The sequence below is a fragment of the Culex pipiens genome, chromosome 2 (genome assembly GCF_016801865.2).
Source record: "Culex pipiens pallens isolate TS chromosome 2, TS_CPP_V2, whole genome shotgun sequence".
NCBI lineage: Eukaryota > Metazoa > Arthropoda > Insecta > Diptera > Culicidae > Culex > Culex pipiens.
Window position 1 is genome coordinate 14,648,479 of NC_068938.1, and position 26,935 is coordinate 14,675,413.

Genomic DNA, 26,935 nt, shown 5'->3' on the forward strand with positions numbered 1-26,935 from the left:
TTTCTACAATTGTGTTGAAATTTCTTCAAACATTTTTATTCACTCATCGTCACAATCCACTTCCTCCTCAGGGTCAACACTCAAGAACTCAAACTGCTCTTCATCATCCAGTCCCTGCACGGCTGCCATCGCCGCCGGCCCGAGATCCCGCATCGTGTCCAGGCCGTGTTGCTTCCGCCGATGGTCCTTGAATGCCGCAAACTTATTGTAACCCTCGCCACACTCATCGCACGTGTACAGCTTGGCCTTGGTGTGAACGCGTTCGTGCAGTCGTCGCTCGCGATCCCGGGTAAACGTGGCCGGACAGTATTGGCAGCGGAAGGGTCGATTCCCCAGGTGGACCTGGTTCTCGTGCATCTTCCGATCGCTGCTCTTGAGATACCGCTTGTCGCAGTGCCGGCACTGGAAGGGCTTTTCCTTGGTGTGGGTCAGCTGATGCGAACGGTAAATGTTCCGACTGGTGAAGGACTTTGGGCAGAGGGAACACTGGAACGCGCGGACGGTCGAGTGCACCGTGTTCATGTGGTCTTTAAGGATGCCCTTGCGGAGGAAGGCACGACCGCAGAGTTCACAAACGAACGATCGTTGGTCTTTGTGGGTTTTTCGGTGGTTTTTGAGGCCACCCGGTGTCTTGTACGCTTTGTCACACTGGCTACACTTGTACCGGGCCACTTGACCACAATTGCTGCGTTCGTGCTCAATCAGGTTCGCTCGGAACGCGTACTGAACGCCGCAGGTCTTACAAATGTGCTTACGGGTTTTGTCGTTCCGATGGCGCGAGTAGGTTCGCTCGTCCGGGAAGCCTCGGTGGCAGATGTCGCACGTTACGTTGTGTTCTGCATTGCGATCCTGCTCGTGCTGGAGCCGTACCAGAGCGTGAGCCTCGTCGGCGTGAAATTCCAGATCTTCGTACGTCTGGAAGGTCTCGAAGCAACGAAGAACGCAGCACGCATAGCCGCTGTCCGGCTTTTTCGAACTAGATTCATGATCCCTTAACATGTGACCGATCATGCTCTTTCGGGAGACCGTTTTGAACTGGCAGCTTTCAGCGCTGCAAACAAACCATTGCTTGGACTTAGCCTCCGCTCTATGCTTTGCCAGTTGGGACGATATCTTGAATCTCCGGTAGCATCCATCGCACTCGAACCCACTTCCCTCAACCCGACTCGATCGGTGCGCGTCCTCGCGATGTCTCTCCAACTCAACCTGACCGTCGTAGATTTCATCGCAACCGCAGCAGCGCATCCCCACTATCAAGACCTGTTCAAACTTGCCCGCGACGTCGAGCGTCTCAACGGCGTCCTCGTGGTCCCGCTCCGAAGTTACGACGTGCTTCAGAAATTCACGCTCACTCCGAAGATCAACCTGGCAGCGTTTGCAGTGGTACAGGACCATTTCCGCGGCGACCTCCTTGTGCTTGGTCAACGCGGCGTGACTATCAAACGGATCGCGACAAACGTCACACTGGAAGTGACTCTTGCCGGGGGTGCCCCGGCCGTGCTCCTGATCGCAATGGGCCATCAACGCATCGACGTCCTGGAATAGCTCGAAACAGTTGCAGCACTGTTCTCCCAGCAGGCGGTAGACCCTGTGCGAAGGGAAGTCCTCAACAGACTCCACGAATTTGAGATTTGGACTCGTCTCTTCAGATTCATCTTCTTCGTCTAGATATTCAACCTCCAGCTCCATTACAGACGCATCGTCTGGAACGTCTTCAACAGTTTCATCGACAGCCAAACCTCGTAAAACCTGGTCCGACCGCTTGCACTGCTTCCGCAGTTCGTAGGCCTGATTCAACCGGTCCAAACAGTCGGCACAGATGTTCTGCGGCATGTTATCGTCGTCCGAAACCTGAAAAAAGTCATCTGCGTTAGAACCCGTAGAAGACCCAAGGGTTCAAACTTTACCATAACTTCGCAGCAGTCGATAATCATGTTGGCGATTACCTCGTCCCCTGTTCCGTTGATCTGGAACAACGAAATCAACTCGGATTGGGGGTCTTCGGTCATGCAGACTCGGCAAATGGCGTCCTTGTCGCACTTTACGGGCCGATCGGAATGGGTACCGTCCTCCTCGCTACGGGTGGACATCGCTGGTCAAAAATTCAAACAACGCTCACTTTCGCTGAATTTCGTGTCTCGATTTAAAGATTTTGTTGAATGTATAAAAACAACAGAGGACAATTTTGTGATTGTACGTTAATGAAAATTTACTCAAAACTTTGTTTCGCACCATAAAAATGAGTAGGCCCTTCCAAACGTGCACAACTGACGTTTCGTCACCTGTCAAGCTTAATTTACCTTGGCTACACGCATATCGCATCAACTCGCAAGAAGCTTGGCCGTAAAACAATGTTCGACAACGAAAGTATCCACGTTTTTCGCGATGAAAATGCCGTCAAAGAAAAGGAAAAGGTCAGCCGCACCAATCTGCCGCGAAAGGTGAAGAATTTCAGGTAATTACCTAGTTTGAGAGTGGCTTTGATCCCGACGTAATGGTTTCCCCTTTTGCAGTAAGGCTCAACTTCAGCTAGCCCTGCGGAAGAAGAAGGAATGCAACGCCAAGGCTCTACAGATTGTTGAGGCCCTGCTGGAACCGGTTACGGACGTGGACAGATTTCTACTAATGGTAACTATTTTTTTATTGATTCAGCAATCAAAATTTCAATCAGCGATCCTTTTTTTAGTTGCAAGACATCAACCAGTGCCACTTTGAGGACGTGATCCAGGAACGGGCTATTTCACTGAACTGCGGATATCCGCTGTGCCCGAAGCAGCTCGATAAGTATGGGACCACACTCTCAACTCTTAATCCTAATTTAATCACTCTCACCCTCGGTAGAATCCCCTCCCAAAAGTACGCGATATCGCTGGCCAGCAAGAAGGTGTTCGACATCACGGAGCGGAAGAACTTCTGCAGCGGCCAGTGCTACAAGGCGTCCAACTACATCAAGAACCAGATGCTCACCAGTCCGCTGTGGTTGCGCGACCAGGAGGACATTCCCGAGTTCCGGCTGCACAGCTCTGAACCAGAAGTGAAAAAACCTGCGACCTCCAAACTGCCCCCAACTACTGGCGGAATGGTGGTGGACCTGGCCGGCATCAACACGGACGATTTGAAGATTGTGGAGCGGACGTACCCGAAGGAGGAAGGATGCCCCATTCGGGAGGGTAGCGAGATTGTGTTCAAGCAGGATACGGCGTCGTTGACGACGTCCGATGGTAGTAAGAAGGAGAAAGAGGAAGAGCAGAACGAGTTGGAGGTTGGGCTGAGCAAGCTGAGTGTGCGGGATGATTGATGTTTTATTTCTTTTAAAATATGTTTGTGATTTATTTAATAAAGTTTTTCGAAAATTATTTTATTTAAGTTTCTTGATTTTATTAGCGAAATTCCTTAAAATTTTAAACCGGTGTATTCAGATTGAGAGTGTAACCAATTCGATGTCTAACCGAGATGTTATGACGTCACTTGTCATAACAATCGGTTAGTAGTTCTTCGATCACATCGGTCGTGTTTTGTTACAAAATTTATTGTAAAATCAAGTGATTTGTTGTTTAACTATTGTTATTTTGATGTTTATTTCAAAGTTTTGATAGTTTGTCTAAAATTTACTGATTATTTAGTGAATTATTTTTGGTCTGCTTTGCTTAAAAATTTGCCAGCTCATCGTCTCACATTTCTTATCATTTTTGTTTCAGGTAAGTTTATGCTCGATTTCGAAACAGAACAAACCTATTTACTTTTATTCAATTTGCATAATAAAGTGCCAACATATTTTTTGGCGGTACTGAACGTGCGAGCTTTCAGAAAAAAAACTAACACAAACTTTGTGCTTATGTAGTTTATTTGAATTTAGTTCACCAAGAGAGCCGGGTCCGGTGGTATAGTGGTTAGCGTGATAGCCTCTTACCCCAGCATGCCTGGGTTCAATCCCAGACGGACCCGGTGGCATTTTTCGAGATGAGATTTGCCTGATCACGCCTTCTATCGGATGGGGAAGTAAAACGTCGGTCCATTTTCGTAAAAGAGGTTTTGGGCATGGGGACCACTCAAAGCCCATTTTAAAATTCCCGACTTTTTCCCGACTTTTCCAGAATGTTCAAATAATAGGCATTTCTTATCTAACGAAAAAAAAAAAAAAAAAAAACGAAGTTGACTGTATAGCTGTCGGCCACCATTGCTAGTACCATCCACTAGTGTCTTCCTAAGTGTCTAAGTGTCTAAGGGTACGAGAGTATGGCACGGAGCGACGGCGCCGAATACCCATATTTACACAAAGAATTTTAGAGCGCCCTCTGCGGGATTCGAACCAGCGACCTCTGGATTGTGAGTCCAGTGCGCGGTCCAATTGATCCACACGGGCGGGATATCTAATGAATGATTTCAAAAATAACACTTTCTATAAGAAAAGTTAATACTAATCACCGAGAAAAAAAATCTAAATGAATTTTAAAAAAAATCTAGCTATAGGCAATTTTTGTAAATACAGAAACTGACCAACAAATAAAAAATACTTCAAAAATGGAAATTCATTATTATGATTCAGAGCAGAAACACAAACAATTAGTCTTTGAAATTAAATCGAAAGATCAACAATACTTATAACTTCCATGTAATTTTTTTAAATTGGCAAACGTATACTTTTTGATACTTCGTTTCAACTGGAAATTACAAAAAGTTAAAGATAACTGAACTTAAAATTTCGTTCCTATTTTTTTTTAATTTCTTTTAAATCAAAGAACGATTTAATCATAATTGCTGTTATTAGGATTTAGAAAAGGATTTAGAAAAATTCCAAGGAATTCATAAAAAATGTTTATGCCAAGTTCCCTTTTTAATTTTGTAATTTTTGAAATTGATTTTTTTAATCAATGTTGATTTATCTCGTGGCCAGTATTTAACGCTTTTTTATTTATTTTTTTTCAATGAAAATTCAGTTTGATATGATTAGTGTTTTCCCACTTATTTTAAGCAAAATGTTTGAAGAAACAATTTTTTTAAACAATTTTGCAATAAACTCCAAAAAATTTGGATTATTTTTTTTTTGAAATTTAAATATTTTCTTCATGGTTTCAAAACGTAAAAAAGTTTTTCAATTTTGGATTTTATTCGATATTTAAGTTTTCCGAAAACTGAAAATTAAGCTTTATCTATAGTAGGTAATTTTTCCATACTCTCAAAAAAGTTCAAGGGCAATATTTGGAAAAAAAATATAAATTACGTAATGAATTTATTTAATTAATTAAAAATATTTACAAAAAAAAAACATGGCCAAGTTGTCATAACTCTAAGCTGGCCATTATTCTCTATTTTCATATTATTTTTTCATTAACTTTACCTCTTGTTTGATAAAACATTGATTAATAGAGATCATAGGATTCATAAAAAATATTATGAAAATCTGTGTCAAAGGCATCCAATATTCATTAAGATTTTGAATGTCTTAAACAGCTTTTCCATACTCAAATATATTGAAATAGTGGAAAGAACCTTAAATTTAAAGTAAGTTATTAAAGCAGAATTCAGTGTATTCAATTGGAAAATTAAAAAAAAAAACAAAATTATTCAAGAGTTGAAAAATAATTTTCAAACAATCATGCCTAGAATTCCCGACTTTTCCCGACTTTTTGACAAAAATTCATAAATTCCCGACTTTCTCCCGATTTTTTGCGAATTTTGGCGAATTCCCGACTTTCCGATTTCCCGACTTGAGTTGGCCACCCCTTCGGACGCCTAGAAATGAGCAGAAACTTGCAAAAGAGACCACAAAAGACCCAGGGGTCGTTAAAGGGGATTGCTTTGCTTTTTTTCACCAAGAGATTCTTCAAATTCAAATTTTAAAAACCTCAAAAAGTTTTAAAAATCTAAAAGTTTCAATCCTCTCTATAAATCAAACTCAGGGTTGTTAAAATATCAAAATATCAGCTCTCAGCAACTACAATTATCCCGCCTGAATATTCATGCCTCAAATACAACTGCTCTTCTCTCCTCATTGAAACTCTCAGCGCCGAACATAGCCGAACACGTTTTCGTGTTTACCCACTCGCGATTGACATTTTCCTTTTCTCTCTCATTCTCGCTTCCACGATCATCCTACCGCAACAGCGTTTAACCACAAAAGCCGCCACAAAACCAATTTTGCAAACGCAGTTTGACGGGACGTCATGCGTGGTCGGCTCCTACTCGCCATCTCGCGTTCTCTCATTGCAGTTTTCGGAGAGATTGAGAGACTCAGCGGTGAGAGCGCATAGTCGAGGAAAAGGGAAGGAGTGATAGAGAGAGAATGCCATCGCTGGGAATCACGAGACACAAGAAGAGATCTCACAAGCTATAGTGACAGCCGCTATACTCTCGGATATTTTTGGTGCAGAGATAATCTATCGATAGCTTTTCTATCACTCTTTTGCAACACTGATCAAACTTATTTAACTCATTTAATTTTGTAAACCCATAATTTTGAATATAAACCAAAGAATTTTGGTATTTACGAAGTCTGTCCGCCGCCCCGTAGATTGGATGAAAGTCACATGAAACCGGTTTCGTATGATGCAAAATGTGCACTCTGTAAGAGAAGAGCCCAGTGCAATATATGCAGTTATGCACATATCAAGCCGGCCGGTTCCAGCTCAATTGAAGTAAATATTCAGCATTTTAGTATAGCGTGATCCCACGAGTCTCGCCACTCTGCACACTTCTAAAACGGGTTTGAATCACTCCCGGTTTCGAAATGCAACAATGTCTGGAAGTGCACTTCCACAACGGGGGTAATATGTAATTTACATGCAATTGCGATGCGACCTTCCTCAACAACATGTGTTTTTTTTTTTTTGGTTGAACAGCCCAGCTGGTGATCACGACCGTCCCAGCTGACCGTGTTGAACCCGTGGACTCGGGTGCCAATCAGCGTCCATCAGTGTTCGTTAAGCATACGCACCAGTTTGGACCTGATGGACGATGGTTAAATTTAGCGACTTCGAAGCTATTAAACTCAATTGAGTCGTGCGTCGTCTTCGCTGGCTGTTCTGGCAACTTCTCGTTTTCTGGACTGACTTCTTGTGCGGTGCTGATCTAGAAATGTCGCTCGACTGTCCACTAGTTTTTTTTTTGTTTCGTTGTTGACGGGTTTTGGCACGTATATTATGCACATTGTAGCTGTTTTCAAGGTTGATTTGGCGAATATTCTGGGCTTGGACTGAACATTGGACAATTTACATAACTAAAAAAAACTAAACTTACTAAAATATATGTTTAATCAATACTGTCAAACAAGACAAGAACTAAACCAATTCAAAATTTTAACTATTGATTTTGGAAACTTGTTATAATTTTCGTTAACAAAAGTGATGACAAGTTTACGAATGTTTGTCCCGTCAAATCATGTAAAATGGGTTTTTTTACAAGTATTTGACTAACTTTTAAACAAACAAATGTGTAAAAAACTGCTGTAAATTTTTATATTTTTAAGGTATATTTTGATTATTTTATTTAGCGATTATTAAATAAACACAATAAAACCCATAATTTTAGTGAAAGGCATGAATGAAATATAAATGATGAAATTCAAATCGATTGTAAAAAGAAAAAGAACTTTCACGATTGAACATTAAAAAAATTGGGAATATACTATCTTTGATAAAGCCTAAAAAAATCGTATCGACAAAAAAAAAATTGGGTAAAGATTACTTATTAGTTTCAAGATAAAATATTTGAATTAATTTAATATTTTAAAACATTCTATCTTTCTTTCACAGCTCAATTAACCGTCAATCACCAGCACAAGTCAACGAGTCCACACCACACAAAGAAACCGTACTTCCGTTCCTCCCTCCATCTCCGCCAGGCCACGTCCCCACTCCATCCGAAAACAGCTTGGACAAGTTCCCTGAACCGTTGCGTTTCCCTCAGTCATTGTTTAGCACTCGACCGCACTGGATGCAACTCATCGCGGAAATTGCGCGATAAACAAGTTCACAGTTTGCACACTTCTAGGCAGAGTGGAATCGCATAGCATCAGCAAGAAATAGTTTACCGCGGTTTAAAGCAAAAAAAAAAGTGCAAATCTGCAAATAAAATTGGGTCAATTTCAAATTTTGACAAGGAAAAGTTAAAAAGTGTTACGAATAGTTGAATACTGATTGCAATAGCAAAAAGTGCATAAAAATGGCGCAGCAAGTGCAGTTGGTGTTTAAAACGGCGCTCAAGGCCACGCAGGGAGGTGCTCCTACGATTGGAAGGTCTATGTCGACCGGTGCCCTCGGGACGATCGATGGTGAGTACTGAGTAGATAGTGGAAAGGGATTGCGTGATAAACGTTGGAGAGTAGTTAATTTTGGGATAGGTTTATCGTTGAATGGCATGCAACTTAATTGACTCATTGATTGGTGTAGTTAATAATTACCTGACCCAAATTCCCTTAATTTAATCGTAAATTGAAATTTATCTAACATCACTATTCACTATTTCTAGATCTGTTTTGAATTCATCGTACCTTCCCGTTTCACCTTAAGGGTGCAAAACAACCAAGGAAGTTGTTGTTTTATTATTTAAAAATTGTCAAACTTACGGACCCAATCCTGCAAAAACTATTATTTTTGTATTTTTATTTATAAATATTGTTTGCGGGATCACAGATCGAAAAAAGACAAAAAACTAAAGGATTTTTTTTATAAATTTATTGATGTTTTGCTACTTTTTGGTAATATCTTTTAGAGTGTAACAAAAATGACTTTTTGGCGGGAATTCAGGGGTTTGTTCTGGTGGACATACTGAGCCCAAATCCCAAATATGAGCTTTACTGGATGTGTTGTGATTTAAGCGGTATACCTACGCACTTCGGAAGGAACCGGTCAAGAAAAATTCAAATGACCAGCAGCGGCAGCGAAAGCAAGCCAGAGAGGGTGAAGAAAAGCCCCAAGAAATCGTTCCCCCTCCTTTGTTCTTCTGTTCGTAAAGCCATTTCTTGACCCCTTTTCTTGGGAGGTGCGTATTGGCCTTCAATTGCTATTAATTTTAAAATTGCGTTTATTTCTGCAAGAATTGAACTTATTCTGATATTTTATTTGGAGAAAATATTCTGTGCACTCTTTTCTACATTCTGATTTAATCGATAAAGTCTATAAACCCTAAAGTTTAATCGGACAAAAAGATTTATTTTTTTACAAAATCTCTAAACTATTCAGTTGATTTTTGGTAATATTTTACAAATTATGCAATTTGAAATGCTCAAATTTGTATTCCGGTAATACCGTAAAACGGGTTGACTTTGATAGCCGGGGTGACTTTGATAGGTTTGCAATTTTTACGAAAAATGAAGAGTACAATTAAAATACGTAAGGAATGGTTTAGAAAGATACTGACCGTGTTAGAGAAGTGTTCAAAGTACCTCAAGAAGAACTTTTCATAACATGTTGACTAGTTTTAAAAGTTAGTTAACTATAGTTAAGAAAATGTTGATGAAATTCATTATTTTAAACTTCTCAAAGTGTCATGATTTTCTCAATGAACATGATTTTTAATCGGAAAACGGAATGCATTTTCGAATTCTTTGAACAATTTTCCACAAGGAGAAGGTTAAAAAAAATTGTAAGTAATAAATAATATGTGTTTTTGAAACATAATTAAAAAAAAAACTCCAAATTTATAGGCAATTTCAGTTGAACAAATTTCATGTAAAATGTGAAAACTTGTGATTCGTGCTTTGAATTCAGTATAAAATGCAATATAAATCGATAATTTTATAAACAAAACCAGTTTTAACAAATTTCAGGCAAAATTCCGACTTTTTAACAATTTTACCTTAAATTTATATGTATTTTGCTAAAAAGCTTATACACTTAGTTAACTAAATATAAACATTGATTTTTTTTTTTCTTAAAAACTATATCAGCTACTTTAGTGATGGTACATTTAAAAAAAAGTAAAAGTAAATCTTTCCCAGTTCCTGAGGGGAACACCCTTGAAGAGTATCGGGGCCGGCATTTACAAAGCGGATTCAGTGGCAAATTCATTCTCAACTTAATGTTAACATGTTAAGGTTATGTTAACATTCCATAGGTCGCCTCCCTAAGGTGTCGTGATAAGGTCCAGTTTGTGACGATACACTACCTTCCCTTTACTAAGCAATCGAATCCAGAAGGGAAAAGATCACCAGTTGTGTTGGTCCGAGCCGGGATTTGAACCCCGATCTACCGCTTACAAGGCGGAAGCGTTACCACTGGGCTACGTGGCTCGGTCGATGGTACATTTAGCGTACAAATAAAGTTTGAACAACTTAAATATGATTTTAACAAGAAAAACTATGACTATCAAAGTCACCCCGGAATTAAAACTAAGAATTTTTAACGTAACTATTTTTCAAAACATTATTGAAAACACTTTTTTTCCGAAATAGTGCATGGACTTTGTGTAGTCTACCCCAGTACATGTTTTAAAAATAATAATCTTGAGAAAAACCTTACCTGCTGAAAAATATTCTCAAAACAAATTTAAATCCTATCAAAGTCACCCCGGTTTACGGTACTTTAATATACAATCAGTTGTACAATGAAAAGTTTTTTTTTTTAATTTGTTTAGAAAATCATTTACTTTTGGGATTATTTTTTATAAGGATTGAAATATTTGAAATTGCATTTTCAATTCTCAAAAACAAATTTAATACTACATTTTTTTAGGAAATTAAATAAATTATATTTATAATAACAAAAATCATGCCATCTTGAAAGTGTTCTCTCAAAAGACCGGAGTTTAAAAATGAACCGCGGTTCTTTTTTGTAAGCCACGGTTCTTTCGCTCTTTTTAGTGAACCGGCTCTTTGAGCGGCTCGCTCTTTTTTTGCCCTCCTCTAGTCTCCGGCAAAAGAGATATGCGACACCCGAGACGCCATTTGATTTTGCTGGGACCGATTTTACGAAAAAAAATGGGCTCAGTATGCCCACCGGAACAAACCCCTGAATGCCCACCAAAAAGTCATTTTTGTTACATCCTAAAAACTATAATACTGTACAGTTCAGACTCGATTATCCTAAGGTTTCTAATGAGACTTCGGATAATCGAATCATGAACAAAGAAAAAATGTGTTTGATTTTTTGTTTCGTGCTTTAAACACCAAATGTGAGTTCTGCGACCCCACATTAATCAAATTTGAATAGTTGATTGCCTATTATGCATTTTTCCGTTTATAATATTTCATCACCGTCATTTTGGCCGCCAACTTGGATTTTAAAAATCTAAATCACATTAGCGTAATTTAGGAGCCATACTTAAGCTTGGCAATAAGAACTATAACAACAAATAATATTTTTTTTCGTGATTCGATTATCCGTTGACTGTATCTGAAGCTTTTTTTGAAAGGTCCAATAAACAAAATTTTGGGTTTTTGTTTTTGAGTGTTTTTGAATACCCCTGACTTAATAACTCTTTGAGGCCAAAAATCAAAATTTCCAAAGCTAGCCTATAATTTTGCTATGGTCGAAAGGATAAAAACTAGAATTTAAAAAAGTCAGGAATTGGTACTTCTGTTGTTTTTTTAATCCTTTTTGTTATAAATTAAAACGTGCATAACAATTATTTCCACGTTTATCTCATCTTCCAGCTTCGTCCCTCTCGCCCAAGCGCACCCCTGGCCAAGGCCTCCACGTGACCGTCCAACGGGACTACCCGGCCGCCGCAGCCCTCCCGCTGCCGGCCAACATTGACCCCACGGAAACGACGCGCTTCTCACCGCAACGTGCCCGCGACATTAACTCGTCGGCGATGCTGACCCATCCGCACCATCAGATCGACGTCACGGTGGACAGTTCATCGTACTCCGCCGCCGCGACGGTTGATCCGCACGTGCAGTCGTACGATTGCCGTGGGGCCGTCAGCCTAAACTCGGCCATGCAGAGCAACGTGCCGAGTCCGTTCGGTGGAATGCACAAGTTTTCGCACCTGAACATGCCCGGCGGCGGATGGGCCCAGGAGGGAAAGTATCTGGCCCATGACCTCAACTCGTCGCACTACATCAACCTGCGCAAGGAGGTCCGCTCGGAGTGGTCCAGCTACGAGGACAAACCCAGAGCAGGTACATCGGTGCTACTGGCACGAATTGACCAAGCTGGCTTGCTCGGGCCTAAAACTAACAGCTCTTCTTGTTCTAATGGTACCGTGAGAAAATTCTCAACCAAAGCTAAACAATCGACTGAGGGGGAACAGGGCCAAGGGAAGGGACAGGGACAGGAACAGGTTGGTACGGTTTCGCGCAAGGATCGCCTCAAGAAGGCGGTCAAGGAGTACGGTTCGACCGTGATTGTGTTCCACGTTGGGATCAGTTTGGCGTCGTTGGGCGCGTGCTATCTGCTGGTTTCCAGGTCGGTTCCTGGGAGCGACATTTTTTCGTTTCTTTCTTTTCAAGATTTTTAATGTGGTTTTTTTTGTGTTTTCTTAATTTTAAATAAGTTTTAAAAAGTTGTTCCGATTTCTTGCTTTGATGTTTGTGAAAATTTGACTTTAAACGGATTCAGTTACCAGTCCAATATTTTATATCATTATTTTCTAATATTTGTACAAATTTTTCTTTAATTATCATTGAAAGTATCTGTCCATGCGCTTTGATGCATTTTGCGCAATTGGGTACTAATGCCCTATGTCAATTTTTATGTACAACGGTAAAAAACACGATTGTAAACCTTTTCTGATTACTTTTTTTCATTTTAATGCAAAAAAAAAATTGACAAGACAACATTTTTCCGATGGATCAACTATGGTCCCCTTGGAACGAGCTGTCAAGTAGAAGCTTTTCTGTCAAGAAGGACCGCGAGGTTAATTTTTCAAAATTGATTTAAAAATCCATTTTAAACTCTTTGTGGTCGTACAAAGGGTCATTGTACTCAGAAAAATAAGCTTTATCGCTGTAAACAATAATATCAGCAATCTAAGCTTCATTTTAGGACCCAATTGAAAACATTACACGCAATTTCTCAATATTCATGCGATTCAATTTTGAGTAAAACTTCACCATCGTGTTCCCCAGACGATTTTACATAAGAATCAATTTTTCGAATGTTGGGCGAATTGAATTTTATTGAGATAACGATTTTTAAGCTTGCAGTTGCAGAATGTACCTACCACGCAATGAATTCCAATCGAAAGTCTGATAAAGCCATTTGATTCGGCTTCCAATTTCCTTTAGAGATAGCTGTCGAGTTTTGCTCTATCGTATTTTGCTTCCAAGATACGGCCATTAAAAAAAGATGTTTTTTTAAATTACAAGAATCGTAAAACTTTGGGGCGGTGCCAAAACAGTCCAAATTGGTTCAAAATCGGGATTCTTACATGTTTTGATAGTATCAATAGCTCTACCAAATTTGAGCTTCATCAGAGAAAGTGCATTTTAAGTGGTGTGCCAGTTGGCGCAAAATGACTCATATCTAGTTTATTCGAGCTATGCTATGCTATGCTGTGTTATGGAACAAACCCATTTTTGCAATAACTGTAAAAGAGCTATTTCGGCCATTTTGTTTTTGTTTTTTTATGTGCCTTAAATTTGATTTGTCCATACAACTTTCCATATAAATATGACGGCTGTTTAGGTTTTACGTAACCAATAAAATTAAACAAATAAAAAATAAACAAGTAAACTTCATACATTTCCGAAACTTGAGGAATTTTAAAACTTGTTTTAATTCAAAACTTCAAAAAAAAAATTCACTGTTTTTAAACAAAGCAAATATTTTTTTCCAATAAACATTCCAAAATAAACAAATATAAAAAAATCTGACTTCTTAAATGATTTTTTTTTATTAATTTTTTTTTGACAAATGAACAATCAAAATGCACTTTTTGACAATTTGGCAGTTTGCCTGCATTTGTTTGCAGAAACGTCGCTGAAAATAACAGTCGACGGCCAACGCGAAAGGAGCTCAGCTCAGCTCGCAAGCGTTACCAACTGGTGGCTCTGGGAACTAGCCTTTACTGTTTTATGATTGGCTAATTGGTTCGTTCTTCGTCATTCTGGTTATGCCTCTGACATTACCCCTGCACTTTTTTTCAATAAAATGATAGTTTTATCCCTTTTAGCATGTTAGGCTTCAGATTTTTTTTTTCTAATTTATAGAATAATTCTCTGAAAAAGCCATGAAGTATCGACTCCAAAAAATCAAAGGAATATTCAAACCTTTGTTTTAAGCGTTGGCGACTCTGGCGAAAGTTATAAGCACTTAAGTAAAGTTTTCTAATAAAAATAGGTTAAATAGCCTATGAACTTTAATGAAAATAACTTTTGAAACAGTTTTTCTGTGTTCCACAATAAGTCATGAAGTGTCATCAGATGTCGGTACTTAGTTTGAACTTCTCAATGCTTAAATGATGTAGATTTGGTTACAAATCAAATGATGTTCCATAATCAGTACGAGTGTTAAATAAAATACGACCCTTCCAAGAGAAATTAATTCTTCATTCAAGTAATTTATTCATACAACAAAATTTCACATCAGCTCGAGAATATCGGAACAACAAATAAGTGTGTCACATTGAAACTGAGCTAAATTGTCATAAATCTAAATTGGCCCCTTTTTTCTCTAATTTCAGCGGAATAGACGTGGTCGCGCTGCTGGAGCGCTTCGGGTGGGGCGACTCGGCCCTGGCCAGCAAGGCCGGCGCCGGTGCCGGAACGTTCGTGATCGCGTACGCCATCCACAAAGTATTCGCCCCGGTTAGGATAAGCATTACGTTGGGCGCGACGCCGCTGATTGTCCGCGCGCTGCGCAAACGTGGCATTCTGAAGCCACCAACGCCAACCAGCAAGTAGAGCAGAATGAGAGTTTTTTCTTAGGATTAAGCATTTACGTATGATGGTTATAAATTTTGTTTTGGAGTAAGCTCGCACACCCATATTCAGGTTAATAAAGGAGGTGATATCTTGAAATTGAAGTTGAATTGTACTTTACCTGTCTTTTATTCGTCATCGTCGTCCTCTTCTGCCTCATCAACCATCTGTTCAATCTCCAGCTCGTAGTAGCGCTTCTGCTCAGTCTCCGAAAGTTCCTCTTCCTCATCTTCCTGCAGCATCTCGATCATGTACTCCGTCTCCACCAATCCCTTCCCCGCCTTTTCATGCGTCGTCAAGTGCTTCTTCAGATAATTTACCTGAATGAACCCTCGGCCACAAACCTGGCACACGAACGGCCTCTCGCCGGTGTGAATCCGCACGTGGATCGTCAGCTGCCGTTTCCGCACGAACGCAGCCGGACACAGATCGCACCGGTGCGGCCGTTCCTTCGTGTGGGTGGCCATCTCGTGGCGCTGCCGGTCCGTCGTGTGCGAGTACCGATTCTCGCAGAACCGACACTGGAAGGGCTTTTCGCCGGTGTGGCTACGAATGTGCAGCGTAAGGCTCTGCTTGGTTTTGAAGCTGGTCTCGCAGTGCGGACAGTCCCAGATGCTGACCTCCCGGTGGCAGCGCTTGTGAACCTAAGATGAGACGAGAAGATCGTTGTGATGATTGCACTCGATCGTAATTTCTCGACTCGCGGTCGAGATTTCTCAAATTCTTTACGACCGCAAGTCGTAATTTGTCAATAGTAGAGAGATAATTGAGATTATTCGAGCGTAATTTCTCGATCAATCTAGAATCTTGATATGTATTCGAAGCTTGTTTTAAAATATTAAAAAAAAAAGAATTTCAAAAAAATCTGGAGCAACATTTGAAAGGGGCGGTACGACATTGCTCCTACGGCCTTTCGTCCCATTTAAACGCGTGTAATGAAAGACCGTAAGAGCAATGTCGTACCGCCCCTTTCAAATGTTGCTCCAGAAATATTAGATTTGAGGATACAAACGATACTTAATCCACCTTTAGGTGGTTGGTGCCTTCCTCTCATTCATAAAGTGAATACACGCCCTTAAAAAAGTCTAAAATAACATTTATGTGCTTAGAACTTTTGATAGGGTTGTCAGATCTTCAATAATTTGGGTTCGTTGGAAAGGTCTCTTGATTACCCATCCAACGATGGGTCGCATGATGGATTCGGACATCATTTTTATCAAAATATCTAAGATCCGGCCTCTAAAGAGTGTTCAAAATACACTTAAGTGCTTATAACTTTTGATAGGGTTGTCAGATTTTCAATCTTTTTGACTCTTTGGAAAGGTCTTTTGATAACCTATCCAACGATGGGTCGCATCTGGGTGCTGAATAGTGGTTCGCAAAACGGCCTCAATTTTGAACTGTCAAAGTGGAACCAATTTACTGTTCGCCAAAATTAGAGAGTATTGTTATCGATCATTAAAAATTATTATTATTTTTAGCAAGAATGAAAAATGTGTGGCTTTCGAGAACCTGAAGTTGAAGTCGAGAAATCTTAAGAAAGTTGAAGGCGAAATCGTCATTTTTTTAAATTATGAATGGAAGTTGCTTATGGAGTCGACGTGGTATCCATCCAGAATGACACTCTCGCCGCATTTCTTCGTCACCCGTAAAAATGAAAAACCTCTTCTAACCGATCGAAACTTGAAAACACACACAATTTTCCAGGAAAAAATGTCAAAAACTTGCAAAATAAAACACATACTACTGATTATAAAAAAAAGCTCATTTATCAGTAAGGAAAAAGTCATGCTTGTGCTTGAACAGCCTCCTACTATGTAGATGTAAACAAAGTGGGATCATTCGAAAATCACATTACGCATTCTCTCTATTCATCACCCAGGGTCGCATGATAGATCCGGAAAACTTTTTCATCAAAATATTTGAGATCCGGCCTCAAAAAAGTGTATAAATAGTAATGTCAGATCTTCAATGTTTTGGACGCGTTGGAAAGGTCTTTCAAATAACTTTTCTAAAAATGTATAGCATGACGGGTTTTCTTACAAAAAAAACCCTTTTTATAATCTTCCGAAGTTTAGCCGGAATCGTTTTTTTAGCATAACTTTTAAAGTACTTTACTAAACTTCACAATTTATAGATAGTGACTTATGGGACTCTAAGACGGATCGAATGAGACCAAAACAGTCAAAATCGGTTCAGCCAGTCCCGACATAATCAAGTGCAATTATTTTGATCAACATCCAACCACCGGCACAGACATTTGGAGCCTAACATTTCAAAAGGGCACATAAGTTTTGTAAACAATAGTGTATCCCTTTCACTCAAATGACAGTTTACATAAGGTGTGAAAGGGACACACTCTTGCTCAAAAAAGTTATGTGCCCTAATGAAATGGCAAGCACGATTTGCTCAGAATTTGATTCTGAGTCGATATGTATACGTGAAGGTGGGTCTACGAGGTCAAATAACGATGTTCATTTTTCGAGTGATTTTATAGCTTTTCCTCGTTGAGCTGAGTAAGGCAAAATATAATAAAAACAAAAAATAAAAAAAAAGTTAATAATATTTTTAAATCGCAATTATTATTTTTAAATAAAAAATTAAATAAAAAACCTTAAGTCTTTTTTAAATAAAGATTTTAAGATATTCAGAAAGTTTCAAAAATTTCCAAACAGTATTTTTTATAATTTTAAAGATTTCACAAATTTCAAAATGTTCTTAAAACAAATATCAAAATAAAAATGAATTTAAACAAACCGATGCGAATATTTTTCGAAGTTCGCCACATTAAATTATAAAAAAAAAATTTTTTGCTACAGCTCAACTGCCGTTCTACGCATAATTGTCCCATGTCATTTTTGGTCGATTCTGACTTTTTGTCATTTTTAGGTTTAGTTTAACGTTTACTTTTCGAAAAACACATAAAATCTAGTACTTTGTTCGGAAACTCATTGAAAACAACACCAAGTCTGTTTGTCCCATCGTTGTACTTCTACGCATAATTGTCCCACCAAGTATTTTCTTTCACGAAATTATAAGATTTACGAAATATTGTGTCTTGCTTACCTATTGTATAGCAAGAGGATTACAAATAAGAGTGATAAACTGCTAACTGGGATGATTAGGGACTTATGGGGTGAATAGGGACCCACGGGACAATTATGCGTAGAAACACAATAAACGGTCGAAAAAATTCAATCGCGTTTTTCTCAGTTGCACTTTTTTGACATGGGACAATTATGCGTAGAACGGCAGATTTATGATTAAAAAAATCAACAGTTTAAAAAAATTCGAAAGTTTTAAGAAAAAAATATTTAAGAGAATTAAAAAAAAAAATCAACAGCTTAATTTTCTTAAATAAAAAAAAAAATAAAACAGAAAGTTCAAAAATGTTACAAATTTTAGATGTCAAAATTTAAAAGTTTCAAAAGTGCCAAAAAATTAGAATTCCGTTAAGCTTAATTTTTTTAAATTGTAAAATTTAGAATACTACAAAAACTTCAAGAGATTACAAACTTTCAATATTTTAAAAGTTCAAATAGTTAAAAAAAACGTAACTTAATCCACCTTTAGGTGGTTGGTGCCTTCCTCTCATTTATAGAGTGATTACAATCCCCTAAAGTGTCCACATGGTTTATGGATCTCCCCTAACGTGATCGCAGCACCTAATGGTACGTTCGTTTGAGGGCTAGTTCCGCACTGAGTGCCGCACTCAGAGCTGTCAAAGTGTTTGTTTGAAGAAACTAGCGCTGGTGCCGCACGAGTTTTGCCTCCATCTTGGAACTGAAAGTGCGAGTGCCGCACTCGATTTTATTCTAGTTTCGTGCGAGTTTCTCGCACACCAACAAACGATGTTTGTAAACATCGAAATCAGCTGTTCGTTGTTTTCGATTTGTTCGCGTGTGAATGGTGGAAAATTGGACAAATTGGATTGCGGTTATCAAAATTCCGGTAAGTATCTTTTTAATTATCATGGTTCCGGTTTTAATGACCACGGAATCGGTTCGGGGAGTATGCTTCTTGGACTTCCAGATGGTTTTGCCGATTCTGTGAACATCCGGAGAAGTTCCCTGCGCAAGAGGGATGATGATTCTTGACCTTTCGGATGATTTTTGCCGGCTCTGTGAGCATCCGGAAAGAGTTCCCTGCGCAAGAAGGAGGATGATTTTTGGCCTTCCGGATGGGGTTTGTCGATTCCGTGGCCATTCTGAAGGTTTCCCTGCGTAAGAGTGACGATGCTTCATGACCTTCCGGAAGGGTTTTCCCGGTTCTGTGACCATCCGGAAGGAATTCCCTGCGCAAGAGGGATGATGTTTCTTGGCCTTCCGGATGATTTTTGCTGAGTCTGTCACCATTCGGAAGGAGTTCTTTGCGTAAAAGGGAGGAAGTTTTTTGGCCTTCCGAAAATGTTTGCCCAGTTCCGTGGCCATTAAGAGATTGGGCTGAACTTCTGGATGTTTGTTTTTTCTTTTTTTTTTGCAAAGGAAAAGCTGTTATGTGAAAAATAAGATATCATTAAAATATTTTCCTGCTTTTTCTTTATGCACATCACCGTTTTACGGCACCTGTTGTGATTTAGATGCTTTGATGTCTCCCGATAACGACCAAGCAAGCAGCAGCGATTAATGCGGGAGCAAAGGCCGCGCCTTCATCAAATGTCTGCTCCAGGTGGAGCAAAGGCGCGCATCTGCGGAGTCCTCATCCTCATCAGCTAGGTCGACGAAGCCGCGGAAGAGAACTTTGCGCATGCCTTCATCAACAACGCGCGGATAGGCGACTACGTACCAAGCGGATCGCGCGGGCTGCTGGAGCACACTCTCACCATAGATCACTGCATCGGAGACATGTGATACATGTTTAGGTGAGTCCCATTTGTTTACTTCGCTGGTAGGATTTTTGAAGTTTCTTTCGGAATTCCAGATTCTTCGAAAAAAAAACGCAAACGTCTGCTCGAGGCCAAGGACCAGATGACCGAAAAGAAGGCTGCCGCCCGTGACGGGTTTGACGGGTTTGATTTGTACCTGGGTATGAATGATCGCGATATCCTCCGCAACTTGCAGCGCAAGCTCAAATCGGTTATTCAACCGTCGCAAGCAGTACCCTTTGAAACTGGTGCTGTCCCCGATTCGTGAGTTGGACAAGCAAATCTTTAAATAGTCAAAGAAACGTCTTGTATGCGCGAAAAGGTGGACCTGTACAACATTCGCTTCCTCGTGCTGGAAGGGGCCAACCGTAGCTGGACTTGGGATTCGAGGGCCACCAGAAGAGTTGAATCGAGTGCTAATAATAAAATTGTGAAATAATTTGCTTTAAAATATATTCTTCTGCGTAAAATGACTTGTTTTAATTTATTCTTAACATAAATTAAATTTCACTGTTGAACAGCATTTTTCATTGTTAAATTTACAGGAAAAAGTCGTTGTGAAAGCACTGAGGAACCAACCCGCTGCGATTGCCATGCGGCGCGACACGTTCCAGATCAATTGATAATCACGGACATTCGCGGCGATTCCAACGAATCAGTGAATCAATAAGATTAGAAAAACTGTTCGTGTATTTTCTGAACTATATGGTGTAATGTTAGAGATCATTAAAAAAAATAAGAAAATAAACAAATCGACTGGATACTTCAAATATTTTGGGATAAGAAAGTCGACTTTCCCGCCCAGTCCAGCCAAACGTGGTCCCGGGATAATGCAGTAGGATAAACGGAATGAACTTGTCTTAACTCAATTGAGTTAAGTGTTCCGTCCATTACGTTTTCCATAGTACCTGATGGCAATATGTACCATGCGTCGCTGCAAATAAATCTACAATTTTGAAATTGAGGCAAAAATGCCAAGCATTCTAGGAACTACAATATATTTAAAAAAATTAAGGAAATCCAAATAAATGCATATTCTAAACAACGCAGAAAAAAATCCAAATTTACTCAATAACAAGATCCAAAATCCTATACTTCCTAAAACATTTAAAATAAAAAAAATGATAACTGAACAAACTCTGAAATTTCGAATTGTTCTAAAATTCCTAATATTTATAAAATTTATGAAATTTCTAAAACCATTAACATTTCTGAAATTCTAAAGATATCAAGAATTTTTTCAAAATATTTAAACTATAATTTTTTTTTAAATAATATATTATAAAAATTTTATAATTCAAACAAAAATTAGAAAATTGTTAAAAAAACAATTCAACATAAATTTCAAAAAAAAAATCTTTACATTTCTAAAATTCCATAATTTCCAAGAATTATAAAAAATCCTAAAATAATTTCCATTCTTAAAATTGCTACAGTATCCAAAATTCTTTAAACTCTTAAAATTCCTTGAATTAAAAACAAAACCTAAAGTTTCTTGAATAATTCCAAAAACAAAAAGAAATTTCTGAAATTCTAAAATAACATAAATTATTAAAATTCTCAAGCCAATTAAAATTCTTGTAAATATTAGGAAATGATTGATTTTTTAAAATTCCTAAAATGTCTAGATTTCTTAAAATTCCTAGGCTTCCAAAAAATTCAAGAAATTTCTAAAATTCTAAGACTCCAGAAATTCCTAAAATTCTCAAACTCTACAAATTTATAGGTTCTTAATATTCCCAAAAATTCCAAGCATTCAACATGATCTAAAAAATCCTGAAATTCTATTAACTCTTATAATTCGTAATGTTCCAGAAATAATCAAAATTTTAAAATTTCACATATTGTAAAAAATCTATGAATTCAGACATACCTAAAATATAGAAAAATATTTGAAATTCTTAAAAAAACATAAATTTCAAAAAAAAATTCTTTACATTTCTAAAATTCCATAATTTCCAAGAATTTTAAAAAAATCCTAAAATTATTTAGGTTCTTAAAATTCCTACAATATCCAAAATTCTTTAAACTCTTTAAATTCCTTGAATTAAAAACAAAAACTAAAATTTCTTGAATAATTCCAAAAACAAAAAGAAATTTCTGAAATTCTAAAATAACATAAATTATTAAAATTCTCAAGCCAATTAAAATTCCTGTAAATATTAGGAAATAAATGTTTTTTTTTAAATTCCTAAAATGTCTAGATTTCCTAAAATTTCTAGGCTTCCAAAAAATTCAAGAAATTTCTAAAATTCTAAGATTCCAGAAATTCCTAAAATTCTCAAACTCTACAAATTTCCTTAAATTTTATAGGTTCTTAATATTCCCAAAAATTCCAAGCATTCAACATGATCTAAAAAATCCTGAAATTCTATTAACTCTTATAATTCGTAATGTTCCAGAAATAATCAAAATTTTAAAATTTCAGATATTGTAAAAAATCTATGAATTCAGACATACCTAAAATAATAGAAAAATATTTGAAATTCTTAAAAAAACAATCATCAATTTGTAAAATTACAGAAATACCTGAAATAACATTAACTCTTAGAACTCCTGAAATTTTATTTAATAAATAAAAAAATCCAGCGAAAGGTTTGGAATTATAAGCAGTATTTTTTTTTGGGATAATAGAATTCAAGAGATTTCTGGAATCAAAGAACTTCAGAATATTAAAGTTTTTTTTTCTAATGGAGTTTTGTATTCCATGACCTATAAAATATTTAAGAAAATTTAGAAATTATGAATTAAAAAATCTGGAATTTAAGTTTTTTTTAATTTCTGGAATTTTAGGAGTTTTAAGAATTTTTAGATATTTTTGGGAATTCAGAAATTTTAGGTTATTTAGGAATTAAGAAATGTCTGTAAGTTTAGAATTTCAGGAATTTCTTTACTCAATTATTTTGTAGGATTGTTTTGAGGTATAGTTTTTGGAATTTTAGAGTTTTATGAATGATTAGAATTTAAAAATCTTCAGTAATTTATACCTTTTGGAAATTTCCAAAGTTTTTGGATTTAAAAAAAAAATGTGATTTTAAAGAATCTGGAATTAAGATATGTTAGCGTTTTCGAATATTCTTCAATTATTGGAAATTATAGTTTTTTTGATAAATTTTAAATGCTGATGGAATTTTTATTCTGGATTTATAAATTTTGAGAATTTCTGTAATCTTTAAATTCCAAAAATTCTCAATCTAACTTTAATAAAAAATATGAATTTCCTGTGTTAAAATTTAATAAAATTCTAAAATTACAGAAATTCTTAAAATTCTAAAATATATTAATGACCTATATTTCATTCAATTGATATAATCATTAAAAAAATATTTTTTTTTAATTCTAAAATACTTTTTTTTAATTTTATTATTTTAAGAATATTTGAAGAACTTCAGGTTTATGGAATTTCGTTGGTAACTGTCACTCTTGCTAGTAAACCTGAAGCTCATTAGAGAACGGCCATCTCAAACCAAAAGTAAGCTCCAGGTTCTTACGAACCGCTTTCCGGGTTCCAATGATCGTTCCTGAGACAGGATACGAGACATACACCATTAATACCAGCACGAAGGTACGTTTAATTCGCAACGATCTCATTTTGACTGACGTTTTTTGAACCAAAACAAAACACCACGCACGCACACAAGCATAAAAACTGAGAGTAAAACTGGACCGTTCGTTTGAACCAAAACTGGCACTCGACGAGTGCGGCACTCAGTGCCGCACCGGCTCTTCAAACGAACGTACCATAAGAGATCCTAATAAAAATAAGTGACGAGTAAAAAAAACAGACTTCCTACAGACTTTTTGTCAAGATTATACAGACACCGCCTTTCAGGAAAATGGCATCCCTCTACAAGGCTTTTTTCGTGGCGACCAGACGGGACCATTTGAGGTTATGTAAATTCAGACCATTTTTTAAACTGCTTGTAATTTTAGATAGGTAAGTCAGATCTTGAAAATTCTTAATCCACAAGAAAGGTCTTCTCATATGCTTTCTAAAAATATATAACATGTGAGGATTTCATGAAAAAACCACCCTTTTTACCATAATTTTAATTTAATATGAAACAGTTTTTTTAACATAACTTTTTAAATACATGAGAAAACTGCATGAATTTAAATAGCAACATAGGGGACGTTAAGACGGATCGATTAAAACCATTCCGGCCAAAATCGGTTGAGCCTGTGACAAGATATTCCAGTGACATTGATTTGGTACACATGTCTACATACAGCCAAACACACAGACATTTGCTCAGCTGGTGATTCTGAGTCGATATGTACAGATGAAGGTAGGTCTAGGAGGTCTAACTAAAAAGTTCGTTTTTCGAGTGATCAGTAAAGTGAGGAAGGCAAAAATTAAATGCTATGTTTTTTTTACAATTGTTTCGAAGAACAACAAAGCTTTTTTTTATTGTTGTTTTTTTTTTGTAAGTTTATCAATTTTTAAATCTACGATTTTTTAATTCTTCGAGAAATTACGATGGAATGATCTCAATCTGCTATCGACAAATTACGACTTACCGTTCAAACTTACGATCGTATAACATTTCGATCGAGTGCAAAAGCCACCACGTAGATTTGACAAGTCGAAACCTTCCCATCCCAAACCCACCTTCAAATTCCCCTTTCGCCGAAACTTTTTCCCGCACTCGTCGCACTCCCACGCACGCTCCTCCTCGTGGCAAACGCGGTGCACTCGCAGCGTGCCCTCGTCCGGACACCTCCGATCGCACACATCGCACTGCCACTCCCACCGCTCGGCGGCGTGACTCTTCGCGTGCTGGATCAGCCCGGACGCCGTCTGGAACGCCGCTCCACACTCACCGCAAACGTTCGGTCGTGAATTTGCGCGGCGATTCTTCGGAAACTGATGGACGTGCAGGGCGCGTTCCGTCCGGAAGCTTTTGTGGCACACGTAGCAGATGGGGCCGTCCAGTTCGCGCTCTTCGGCATTTTCGCGTCGTTTCGCGGCGTGGTCGGACTCCACGTGCGCGAGGAGCTCGGTTGGAGAGGTGAAGGAGGCCGGACAGCGGACGAAGCAGCACAGGTGTTGCTGGGGTTTGAGTTTGTGGGTTGCGTGTTTGGAGGTCGATTCTTTTTTGGGGATTTGCTCGTGGACGCCGCTGGCGAGATGCTGGAGAAGACGCTGTTTGATCTCGGACTGGACGTCGCACTGGTTGCACTTGAAGACGCTGCTTTGGAGGGCGGCATTTGTGTGGAATTTGAGCGTTTGTGGGGTTGGGAAGTGTTGGAAGCAGATGTCGCACTCGTAAGGGGTCTGCTTGGAGTCGGTGATGACCCGTTGGAAGCCGTGCGTTTCTTCCGAGTGATCTTCGAGTTCGTTCCGGTTGGCGCAGGTAAAGTCGCAGCCGCAGCAGCGAACGCCGTCGATTTGGAGAACTTCGATGCCGGCTTCTAGGGCTCGGGAGAATTCTTCCAACGGAGGACTTGGTTCGACTCCGGCTTGTTCGCGAGCGGCTTGATGAGCCAGGCTTGATTTAAGATGCTGATCGAAGCGAAATTTTACGTCGATTACGATCTTGCAAAACTTGCAGTAGTAGAGTTCCTTCAAATTTCTTGCCGTGGTGTGTCGGTTGTATGTTTGAATCTGGTCAAATTTTTCAAAGCATAAACCACACTCGCAGAGAGCATTTTCCGGTGACCGGATATGCGCTTCGTTGCAATGTTCCTGCAATTCCTGATAGGTTTGGAAGATCCGCTCACAGCCACAGCACCGTTCTCCTCCAATGTGAATCAACTGATACTCTTGAGTTTCTTCAATTGCTAGGATGAAGTCCTGCTCGGGATATTTCAACTCTCTGGTCGCTTTCTTCTTCCCGGAAGATCGCTTCCGATCGAGACTCATCTTGAGCGGTTCCTCCTGAGGATTCCTGTGAGCTTTACTCAGCTTAAGATGCTGCTCCAAACGGTACCGAATGTCGAACAGGACGTCGCAAACCGTACAATAATACACTTCATTCGACTGGAAGTTCTTCGCATGATTCAACAGTTTCAGTTTGTTCTCAAACTCCTTATGACAAGTTGGACATTCGAAAACCAACCGGTCTGCTTCCTGCTTGACCTCCGCACTTCCGTGCTGCTCCCGACTGTGCCGTTCCACCTCCAGCTGCGTACCAAACATCGAATTGCATCCACAGCATCGGATTCCCTTCAACCGAATAATCTTGTAGCAATCAACTTCCTGAACACTCTCAATTTGATCCTCGCTCGGATAGTTGACCACTTTAGTCGGAACCTTCCGCACCACTTCTTGCTCTCCCCCAACATCCTCCTCCATAACCAAATTCTGAGTCTTATTCGCGGCCATCTCCCGCAGTGCCCCATCAGACTCCCGGATCAACTTCCGCAGCGCGAACGCGTCCTCCAACCGGACCAAACACCCGCCACAAACAAACTCCGGCAGTTGGTCGTCGTGACAGACCTGAAACAAAACTCGGAAATAAATTTCTCGCAAATTCTTACTAATCATCCGGAACACCTTACCACAATGTCCCCGCAGTCGATGATCATGTTGGCGACGACCTCGTTGCCGTTGGCAAGCTCGCTGTACAGGGAGGTCCTCGCCTCCGGATCGTCTCCCTCGAAGGTGCCCATGCAGATGCGGCACAGCTGGTCCATCGTTGGAACGTCGGAACGTATTTTTTTGACGAAATTAAATGCGAACGAATTTTTTAAAAAGAAACTTGTTTCTAAACAAAAATCGCGATTGTAAACAGAGCGTGCCCCGTGGGAAAATGACACACATTCGGGAAAGACGCGTCAGGCGCAGGGAAACGTCAGTGGAACACGGTTATGATGAGTAACTCAGGTTTTGGTTTTATAGGAGGTGTTCAGTAAACTTAAATTTGGGTAACTTTAAAAAAACAATAAAATTTAATTTAATTAACTCGTCTGTACACACTCTAAATTTGATGCCGAATTTAGCTGACAAAAAATGATCGAACAACTGATCGGCAGAGAGTTTAGCAGAGAAAAGGGTTTTATAAACTGTTTAAGAATTCAAGAATTTAAGAATTTAAGAATTTAAGAATTTAAGAATTTAAGAATTTAAGAATTTAAGAATTTAAGAATTTAAGAATTTAAGAATTTAAGAATTTAAGAATTTAAGAATTTAAGAATTTAAGAATTTAAGAATTTAAGAATTTAAGAATTTAAGAATTTAAGAATTTAAGAATTTAAGAATTTAAGAATTTAAGAATTTAAGAATTTAAGAATTTAAGAATTTAAGAATTTAAGAATTTAAGAAT

At 38.5% G+C, this 26,935-nt stretch overlaps 4 protein-coding genes and 1 long non-coding RNA gene across 6 annotated transcripts; 3 read left to right on the forward strand and 2 right to left on the reverse strand.

The window, feature by feature from the left end:
* Positions 1–37: 37 nt before the first annotated feature.
* LOC120413891 (zinc finger protein 135-like) lies at positions 38–2,225 on the reverse strand. The gene is made up of 2 exons (XM_039574865.2): positions 1,908–2,225; positions 38–1,851 (listed from the first exon to the last, which is right to left on the reverse strand). Exons 1-2 carry the CDS (start codon positions 2,088–2,090, stop codon positions 40–42), a joined length of 1,995 nt encoding a protein of 664 aa, XP_039430799.1. The 5' UTR covers positions 2,091–2,225; the 3' UTR covers positions 38–39.
* Positions 1,969–26,376, reverse strand: LOC120413889 (gastrula zinc finger protein xFG20-1-like). 2 transcript variants are annotated; one of them, XM_052709204.1, is made up of 4 exons: positions 26,172–26,376; positions 24,280–26,109; positions 14,925–15,447; positions 1,969–2,076 (listed from the first exon to the last, which is right to left on the reverse strand). In XM_052709204.1, the coding sequence occupies exons 1-3, from the start codon at positions 26,304–26,306 to the stop codon at positions 14,932–14,934; spliced, it is 2,481 nt and encodes an 826-aa protein (XP_052565164.1). In that variant the 5' UTR covers positions 26,307–26,376; the 3' UTR covers positions 1,969–2,076; positions 14,925–14,931. The 2 variants fall into 2 exon arrangements, with proteins under 2 accessions (XP_052565164.1, XP_039430797.1); XM_039574863.2 differs by lacking the exon at positions 1,969–2,076 and having other exon boundaries at positions 14,914–15,447.
* Positions 2,228–3,356, forward strand: LOC120413899 (putative RNA polymerase II subunit B1 CTD phosphatase RPAP2 homolog). Its single transcript, XM_039574876.2, has 4 exons — positions 2,228–2,455; positions 2,514–2,628; positions 2,687–2,784; positions 2,842–3,356. The coding sequence occupies exons 1-4, from the start codon at positions 2,352–2,354 to the stop codon at positions 3,296–3,298; spliced, it is 774 nt and encodes a 257-aa protein (XP_039430810.1). The 5' UTR covers positions 2,228–2,351; the 3' UTR covers positions 3,299–3,356.
* Positions 3,556–14,918, forward strand: LOC120413898 (uncharacterized). The gene is made up of 4 exons (XM_039574875.2): positions 3,556–3,698; positions 7,752–8,269; positions 11,591–12,347; positions 14,566–14,918. The coding sequence occupies exons 2-4, from the start codon at positions 8,161–8,163 to the stop codon at positions 14,783–14,785; spliced, it is 1,086 nt and encodes a 361-aa protein (XP_039430809.1). The 5' UTR covers positions 3,556–3,698; positions 7,752–8,160; the 3' UTR covers positions 14,786–14,918.
* LOC120413903 (uncharacterized) lies at positions 18,467–20,009 on the forward strand. Its single transcript, XR_005604986.2, has 2 exons — positions 18,467–18,754; positions 19,383–20,009. It is a non-coding gene; the product is annotated as an uncharacterized LOC120413903 (long non-coding RNA).
* Positions 26,377–26,935: the final 559 nt, after the last annotated feature.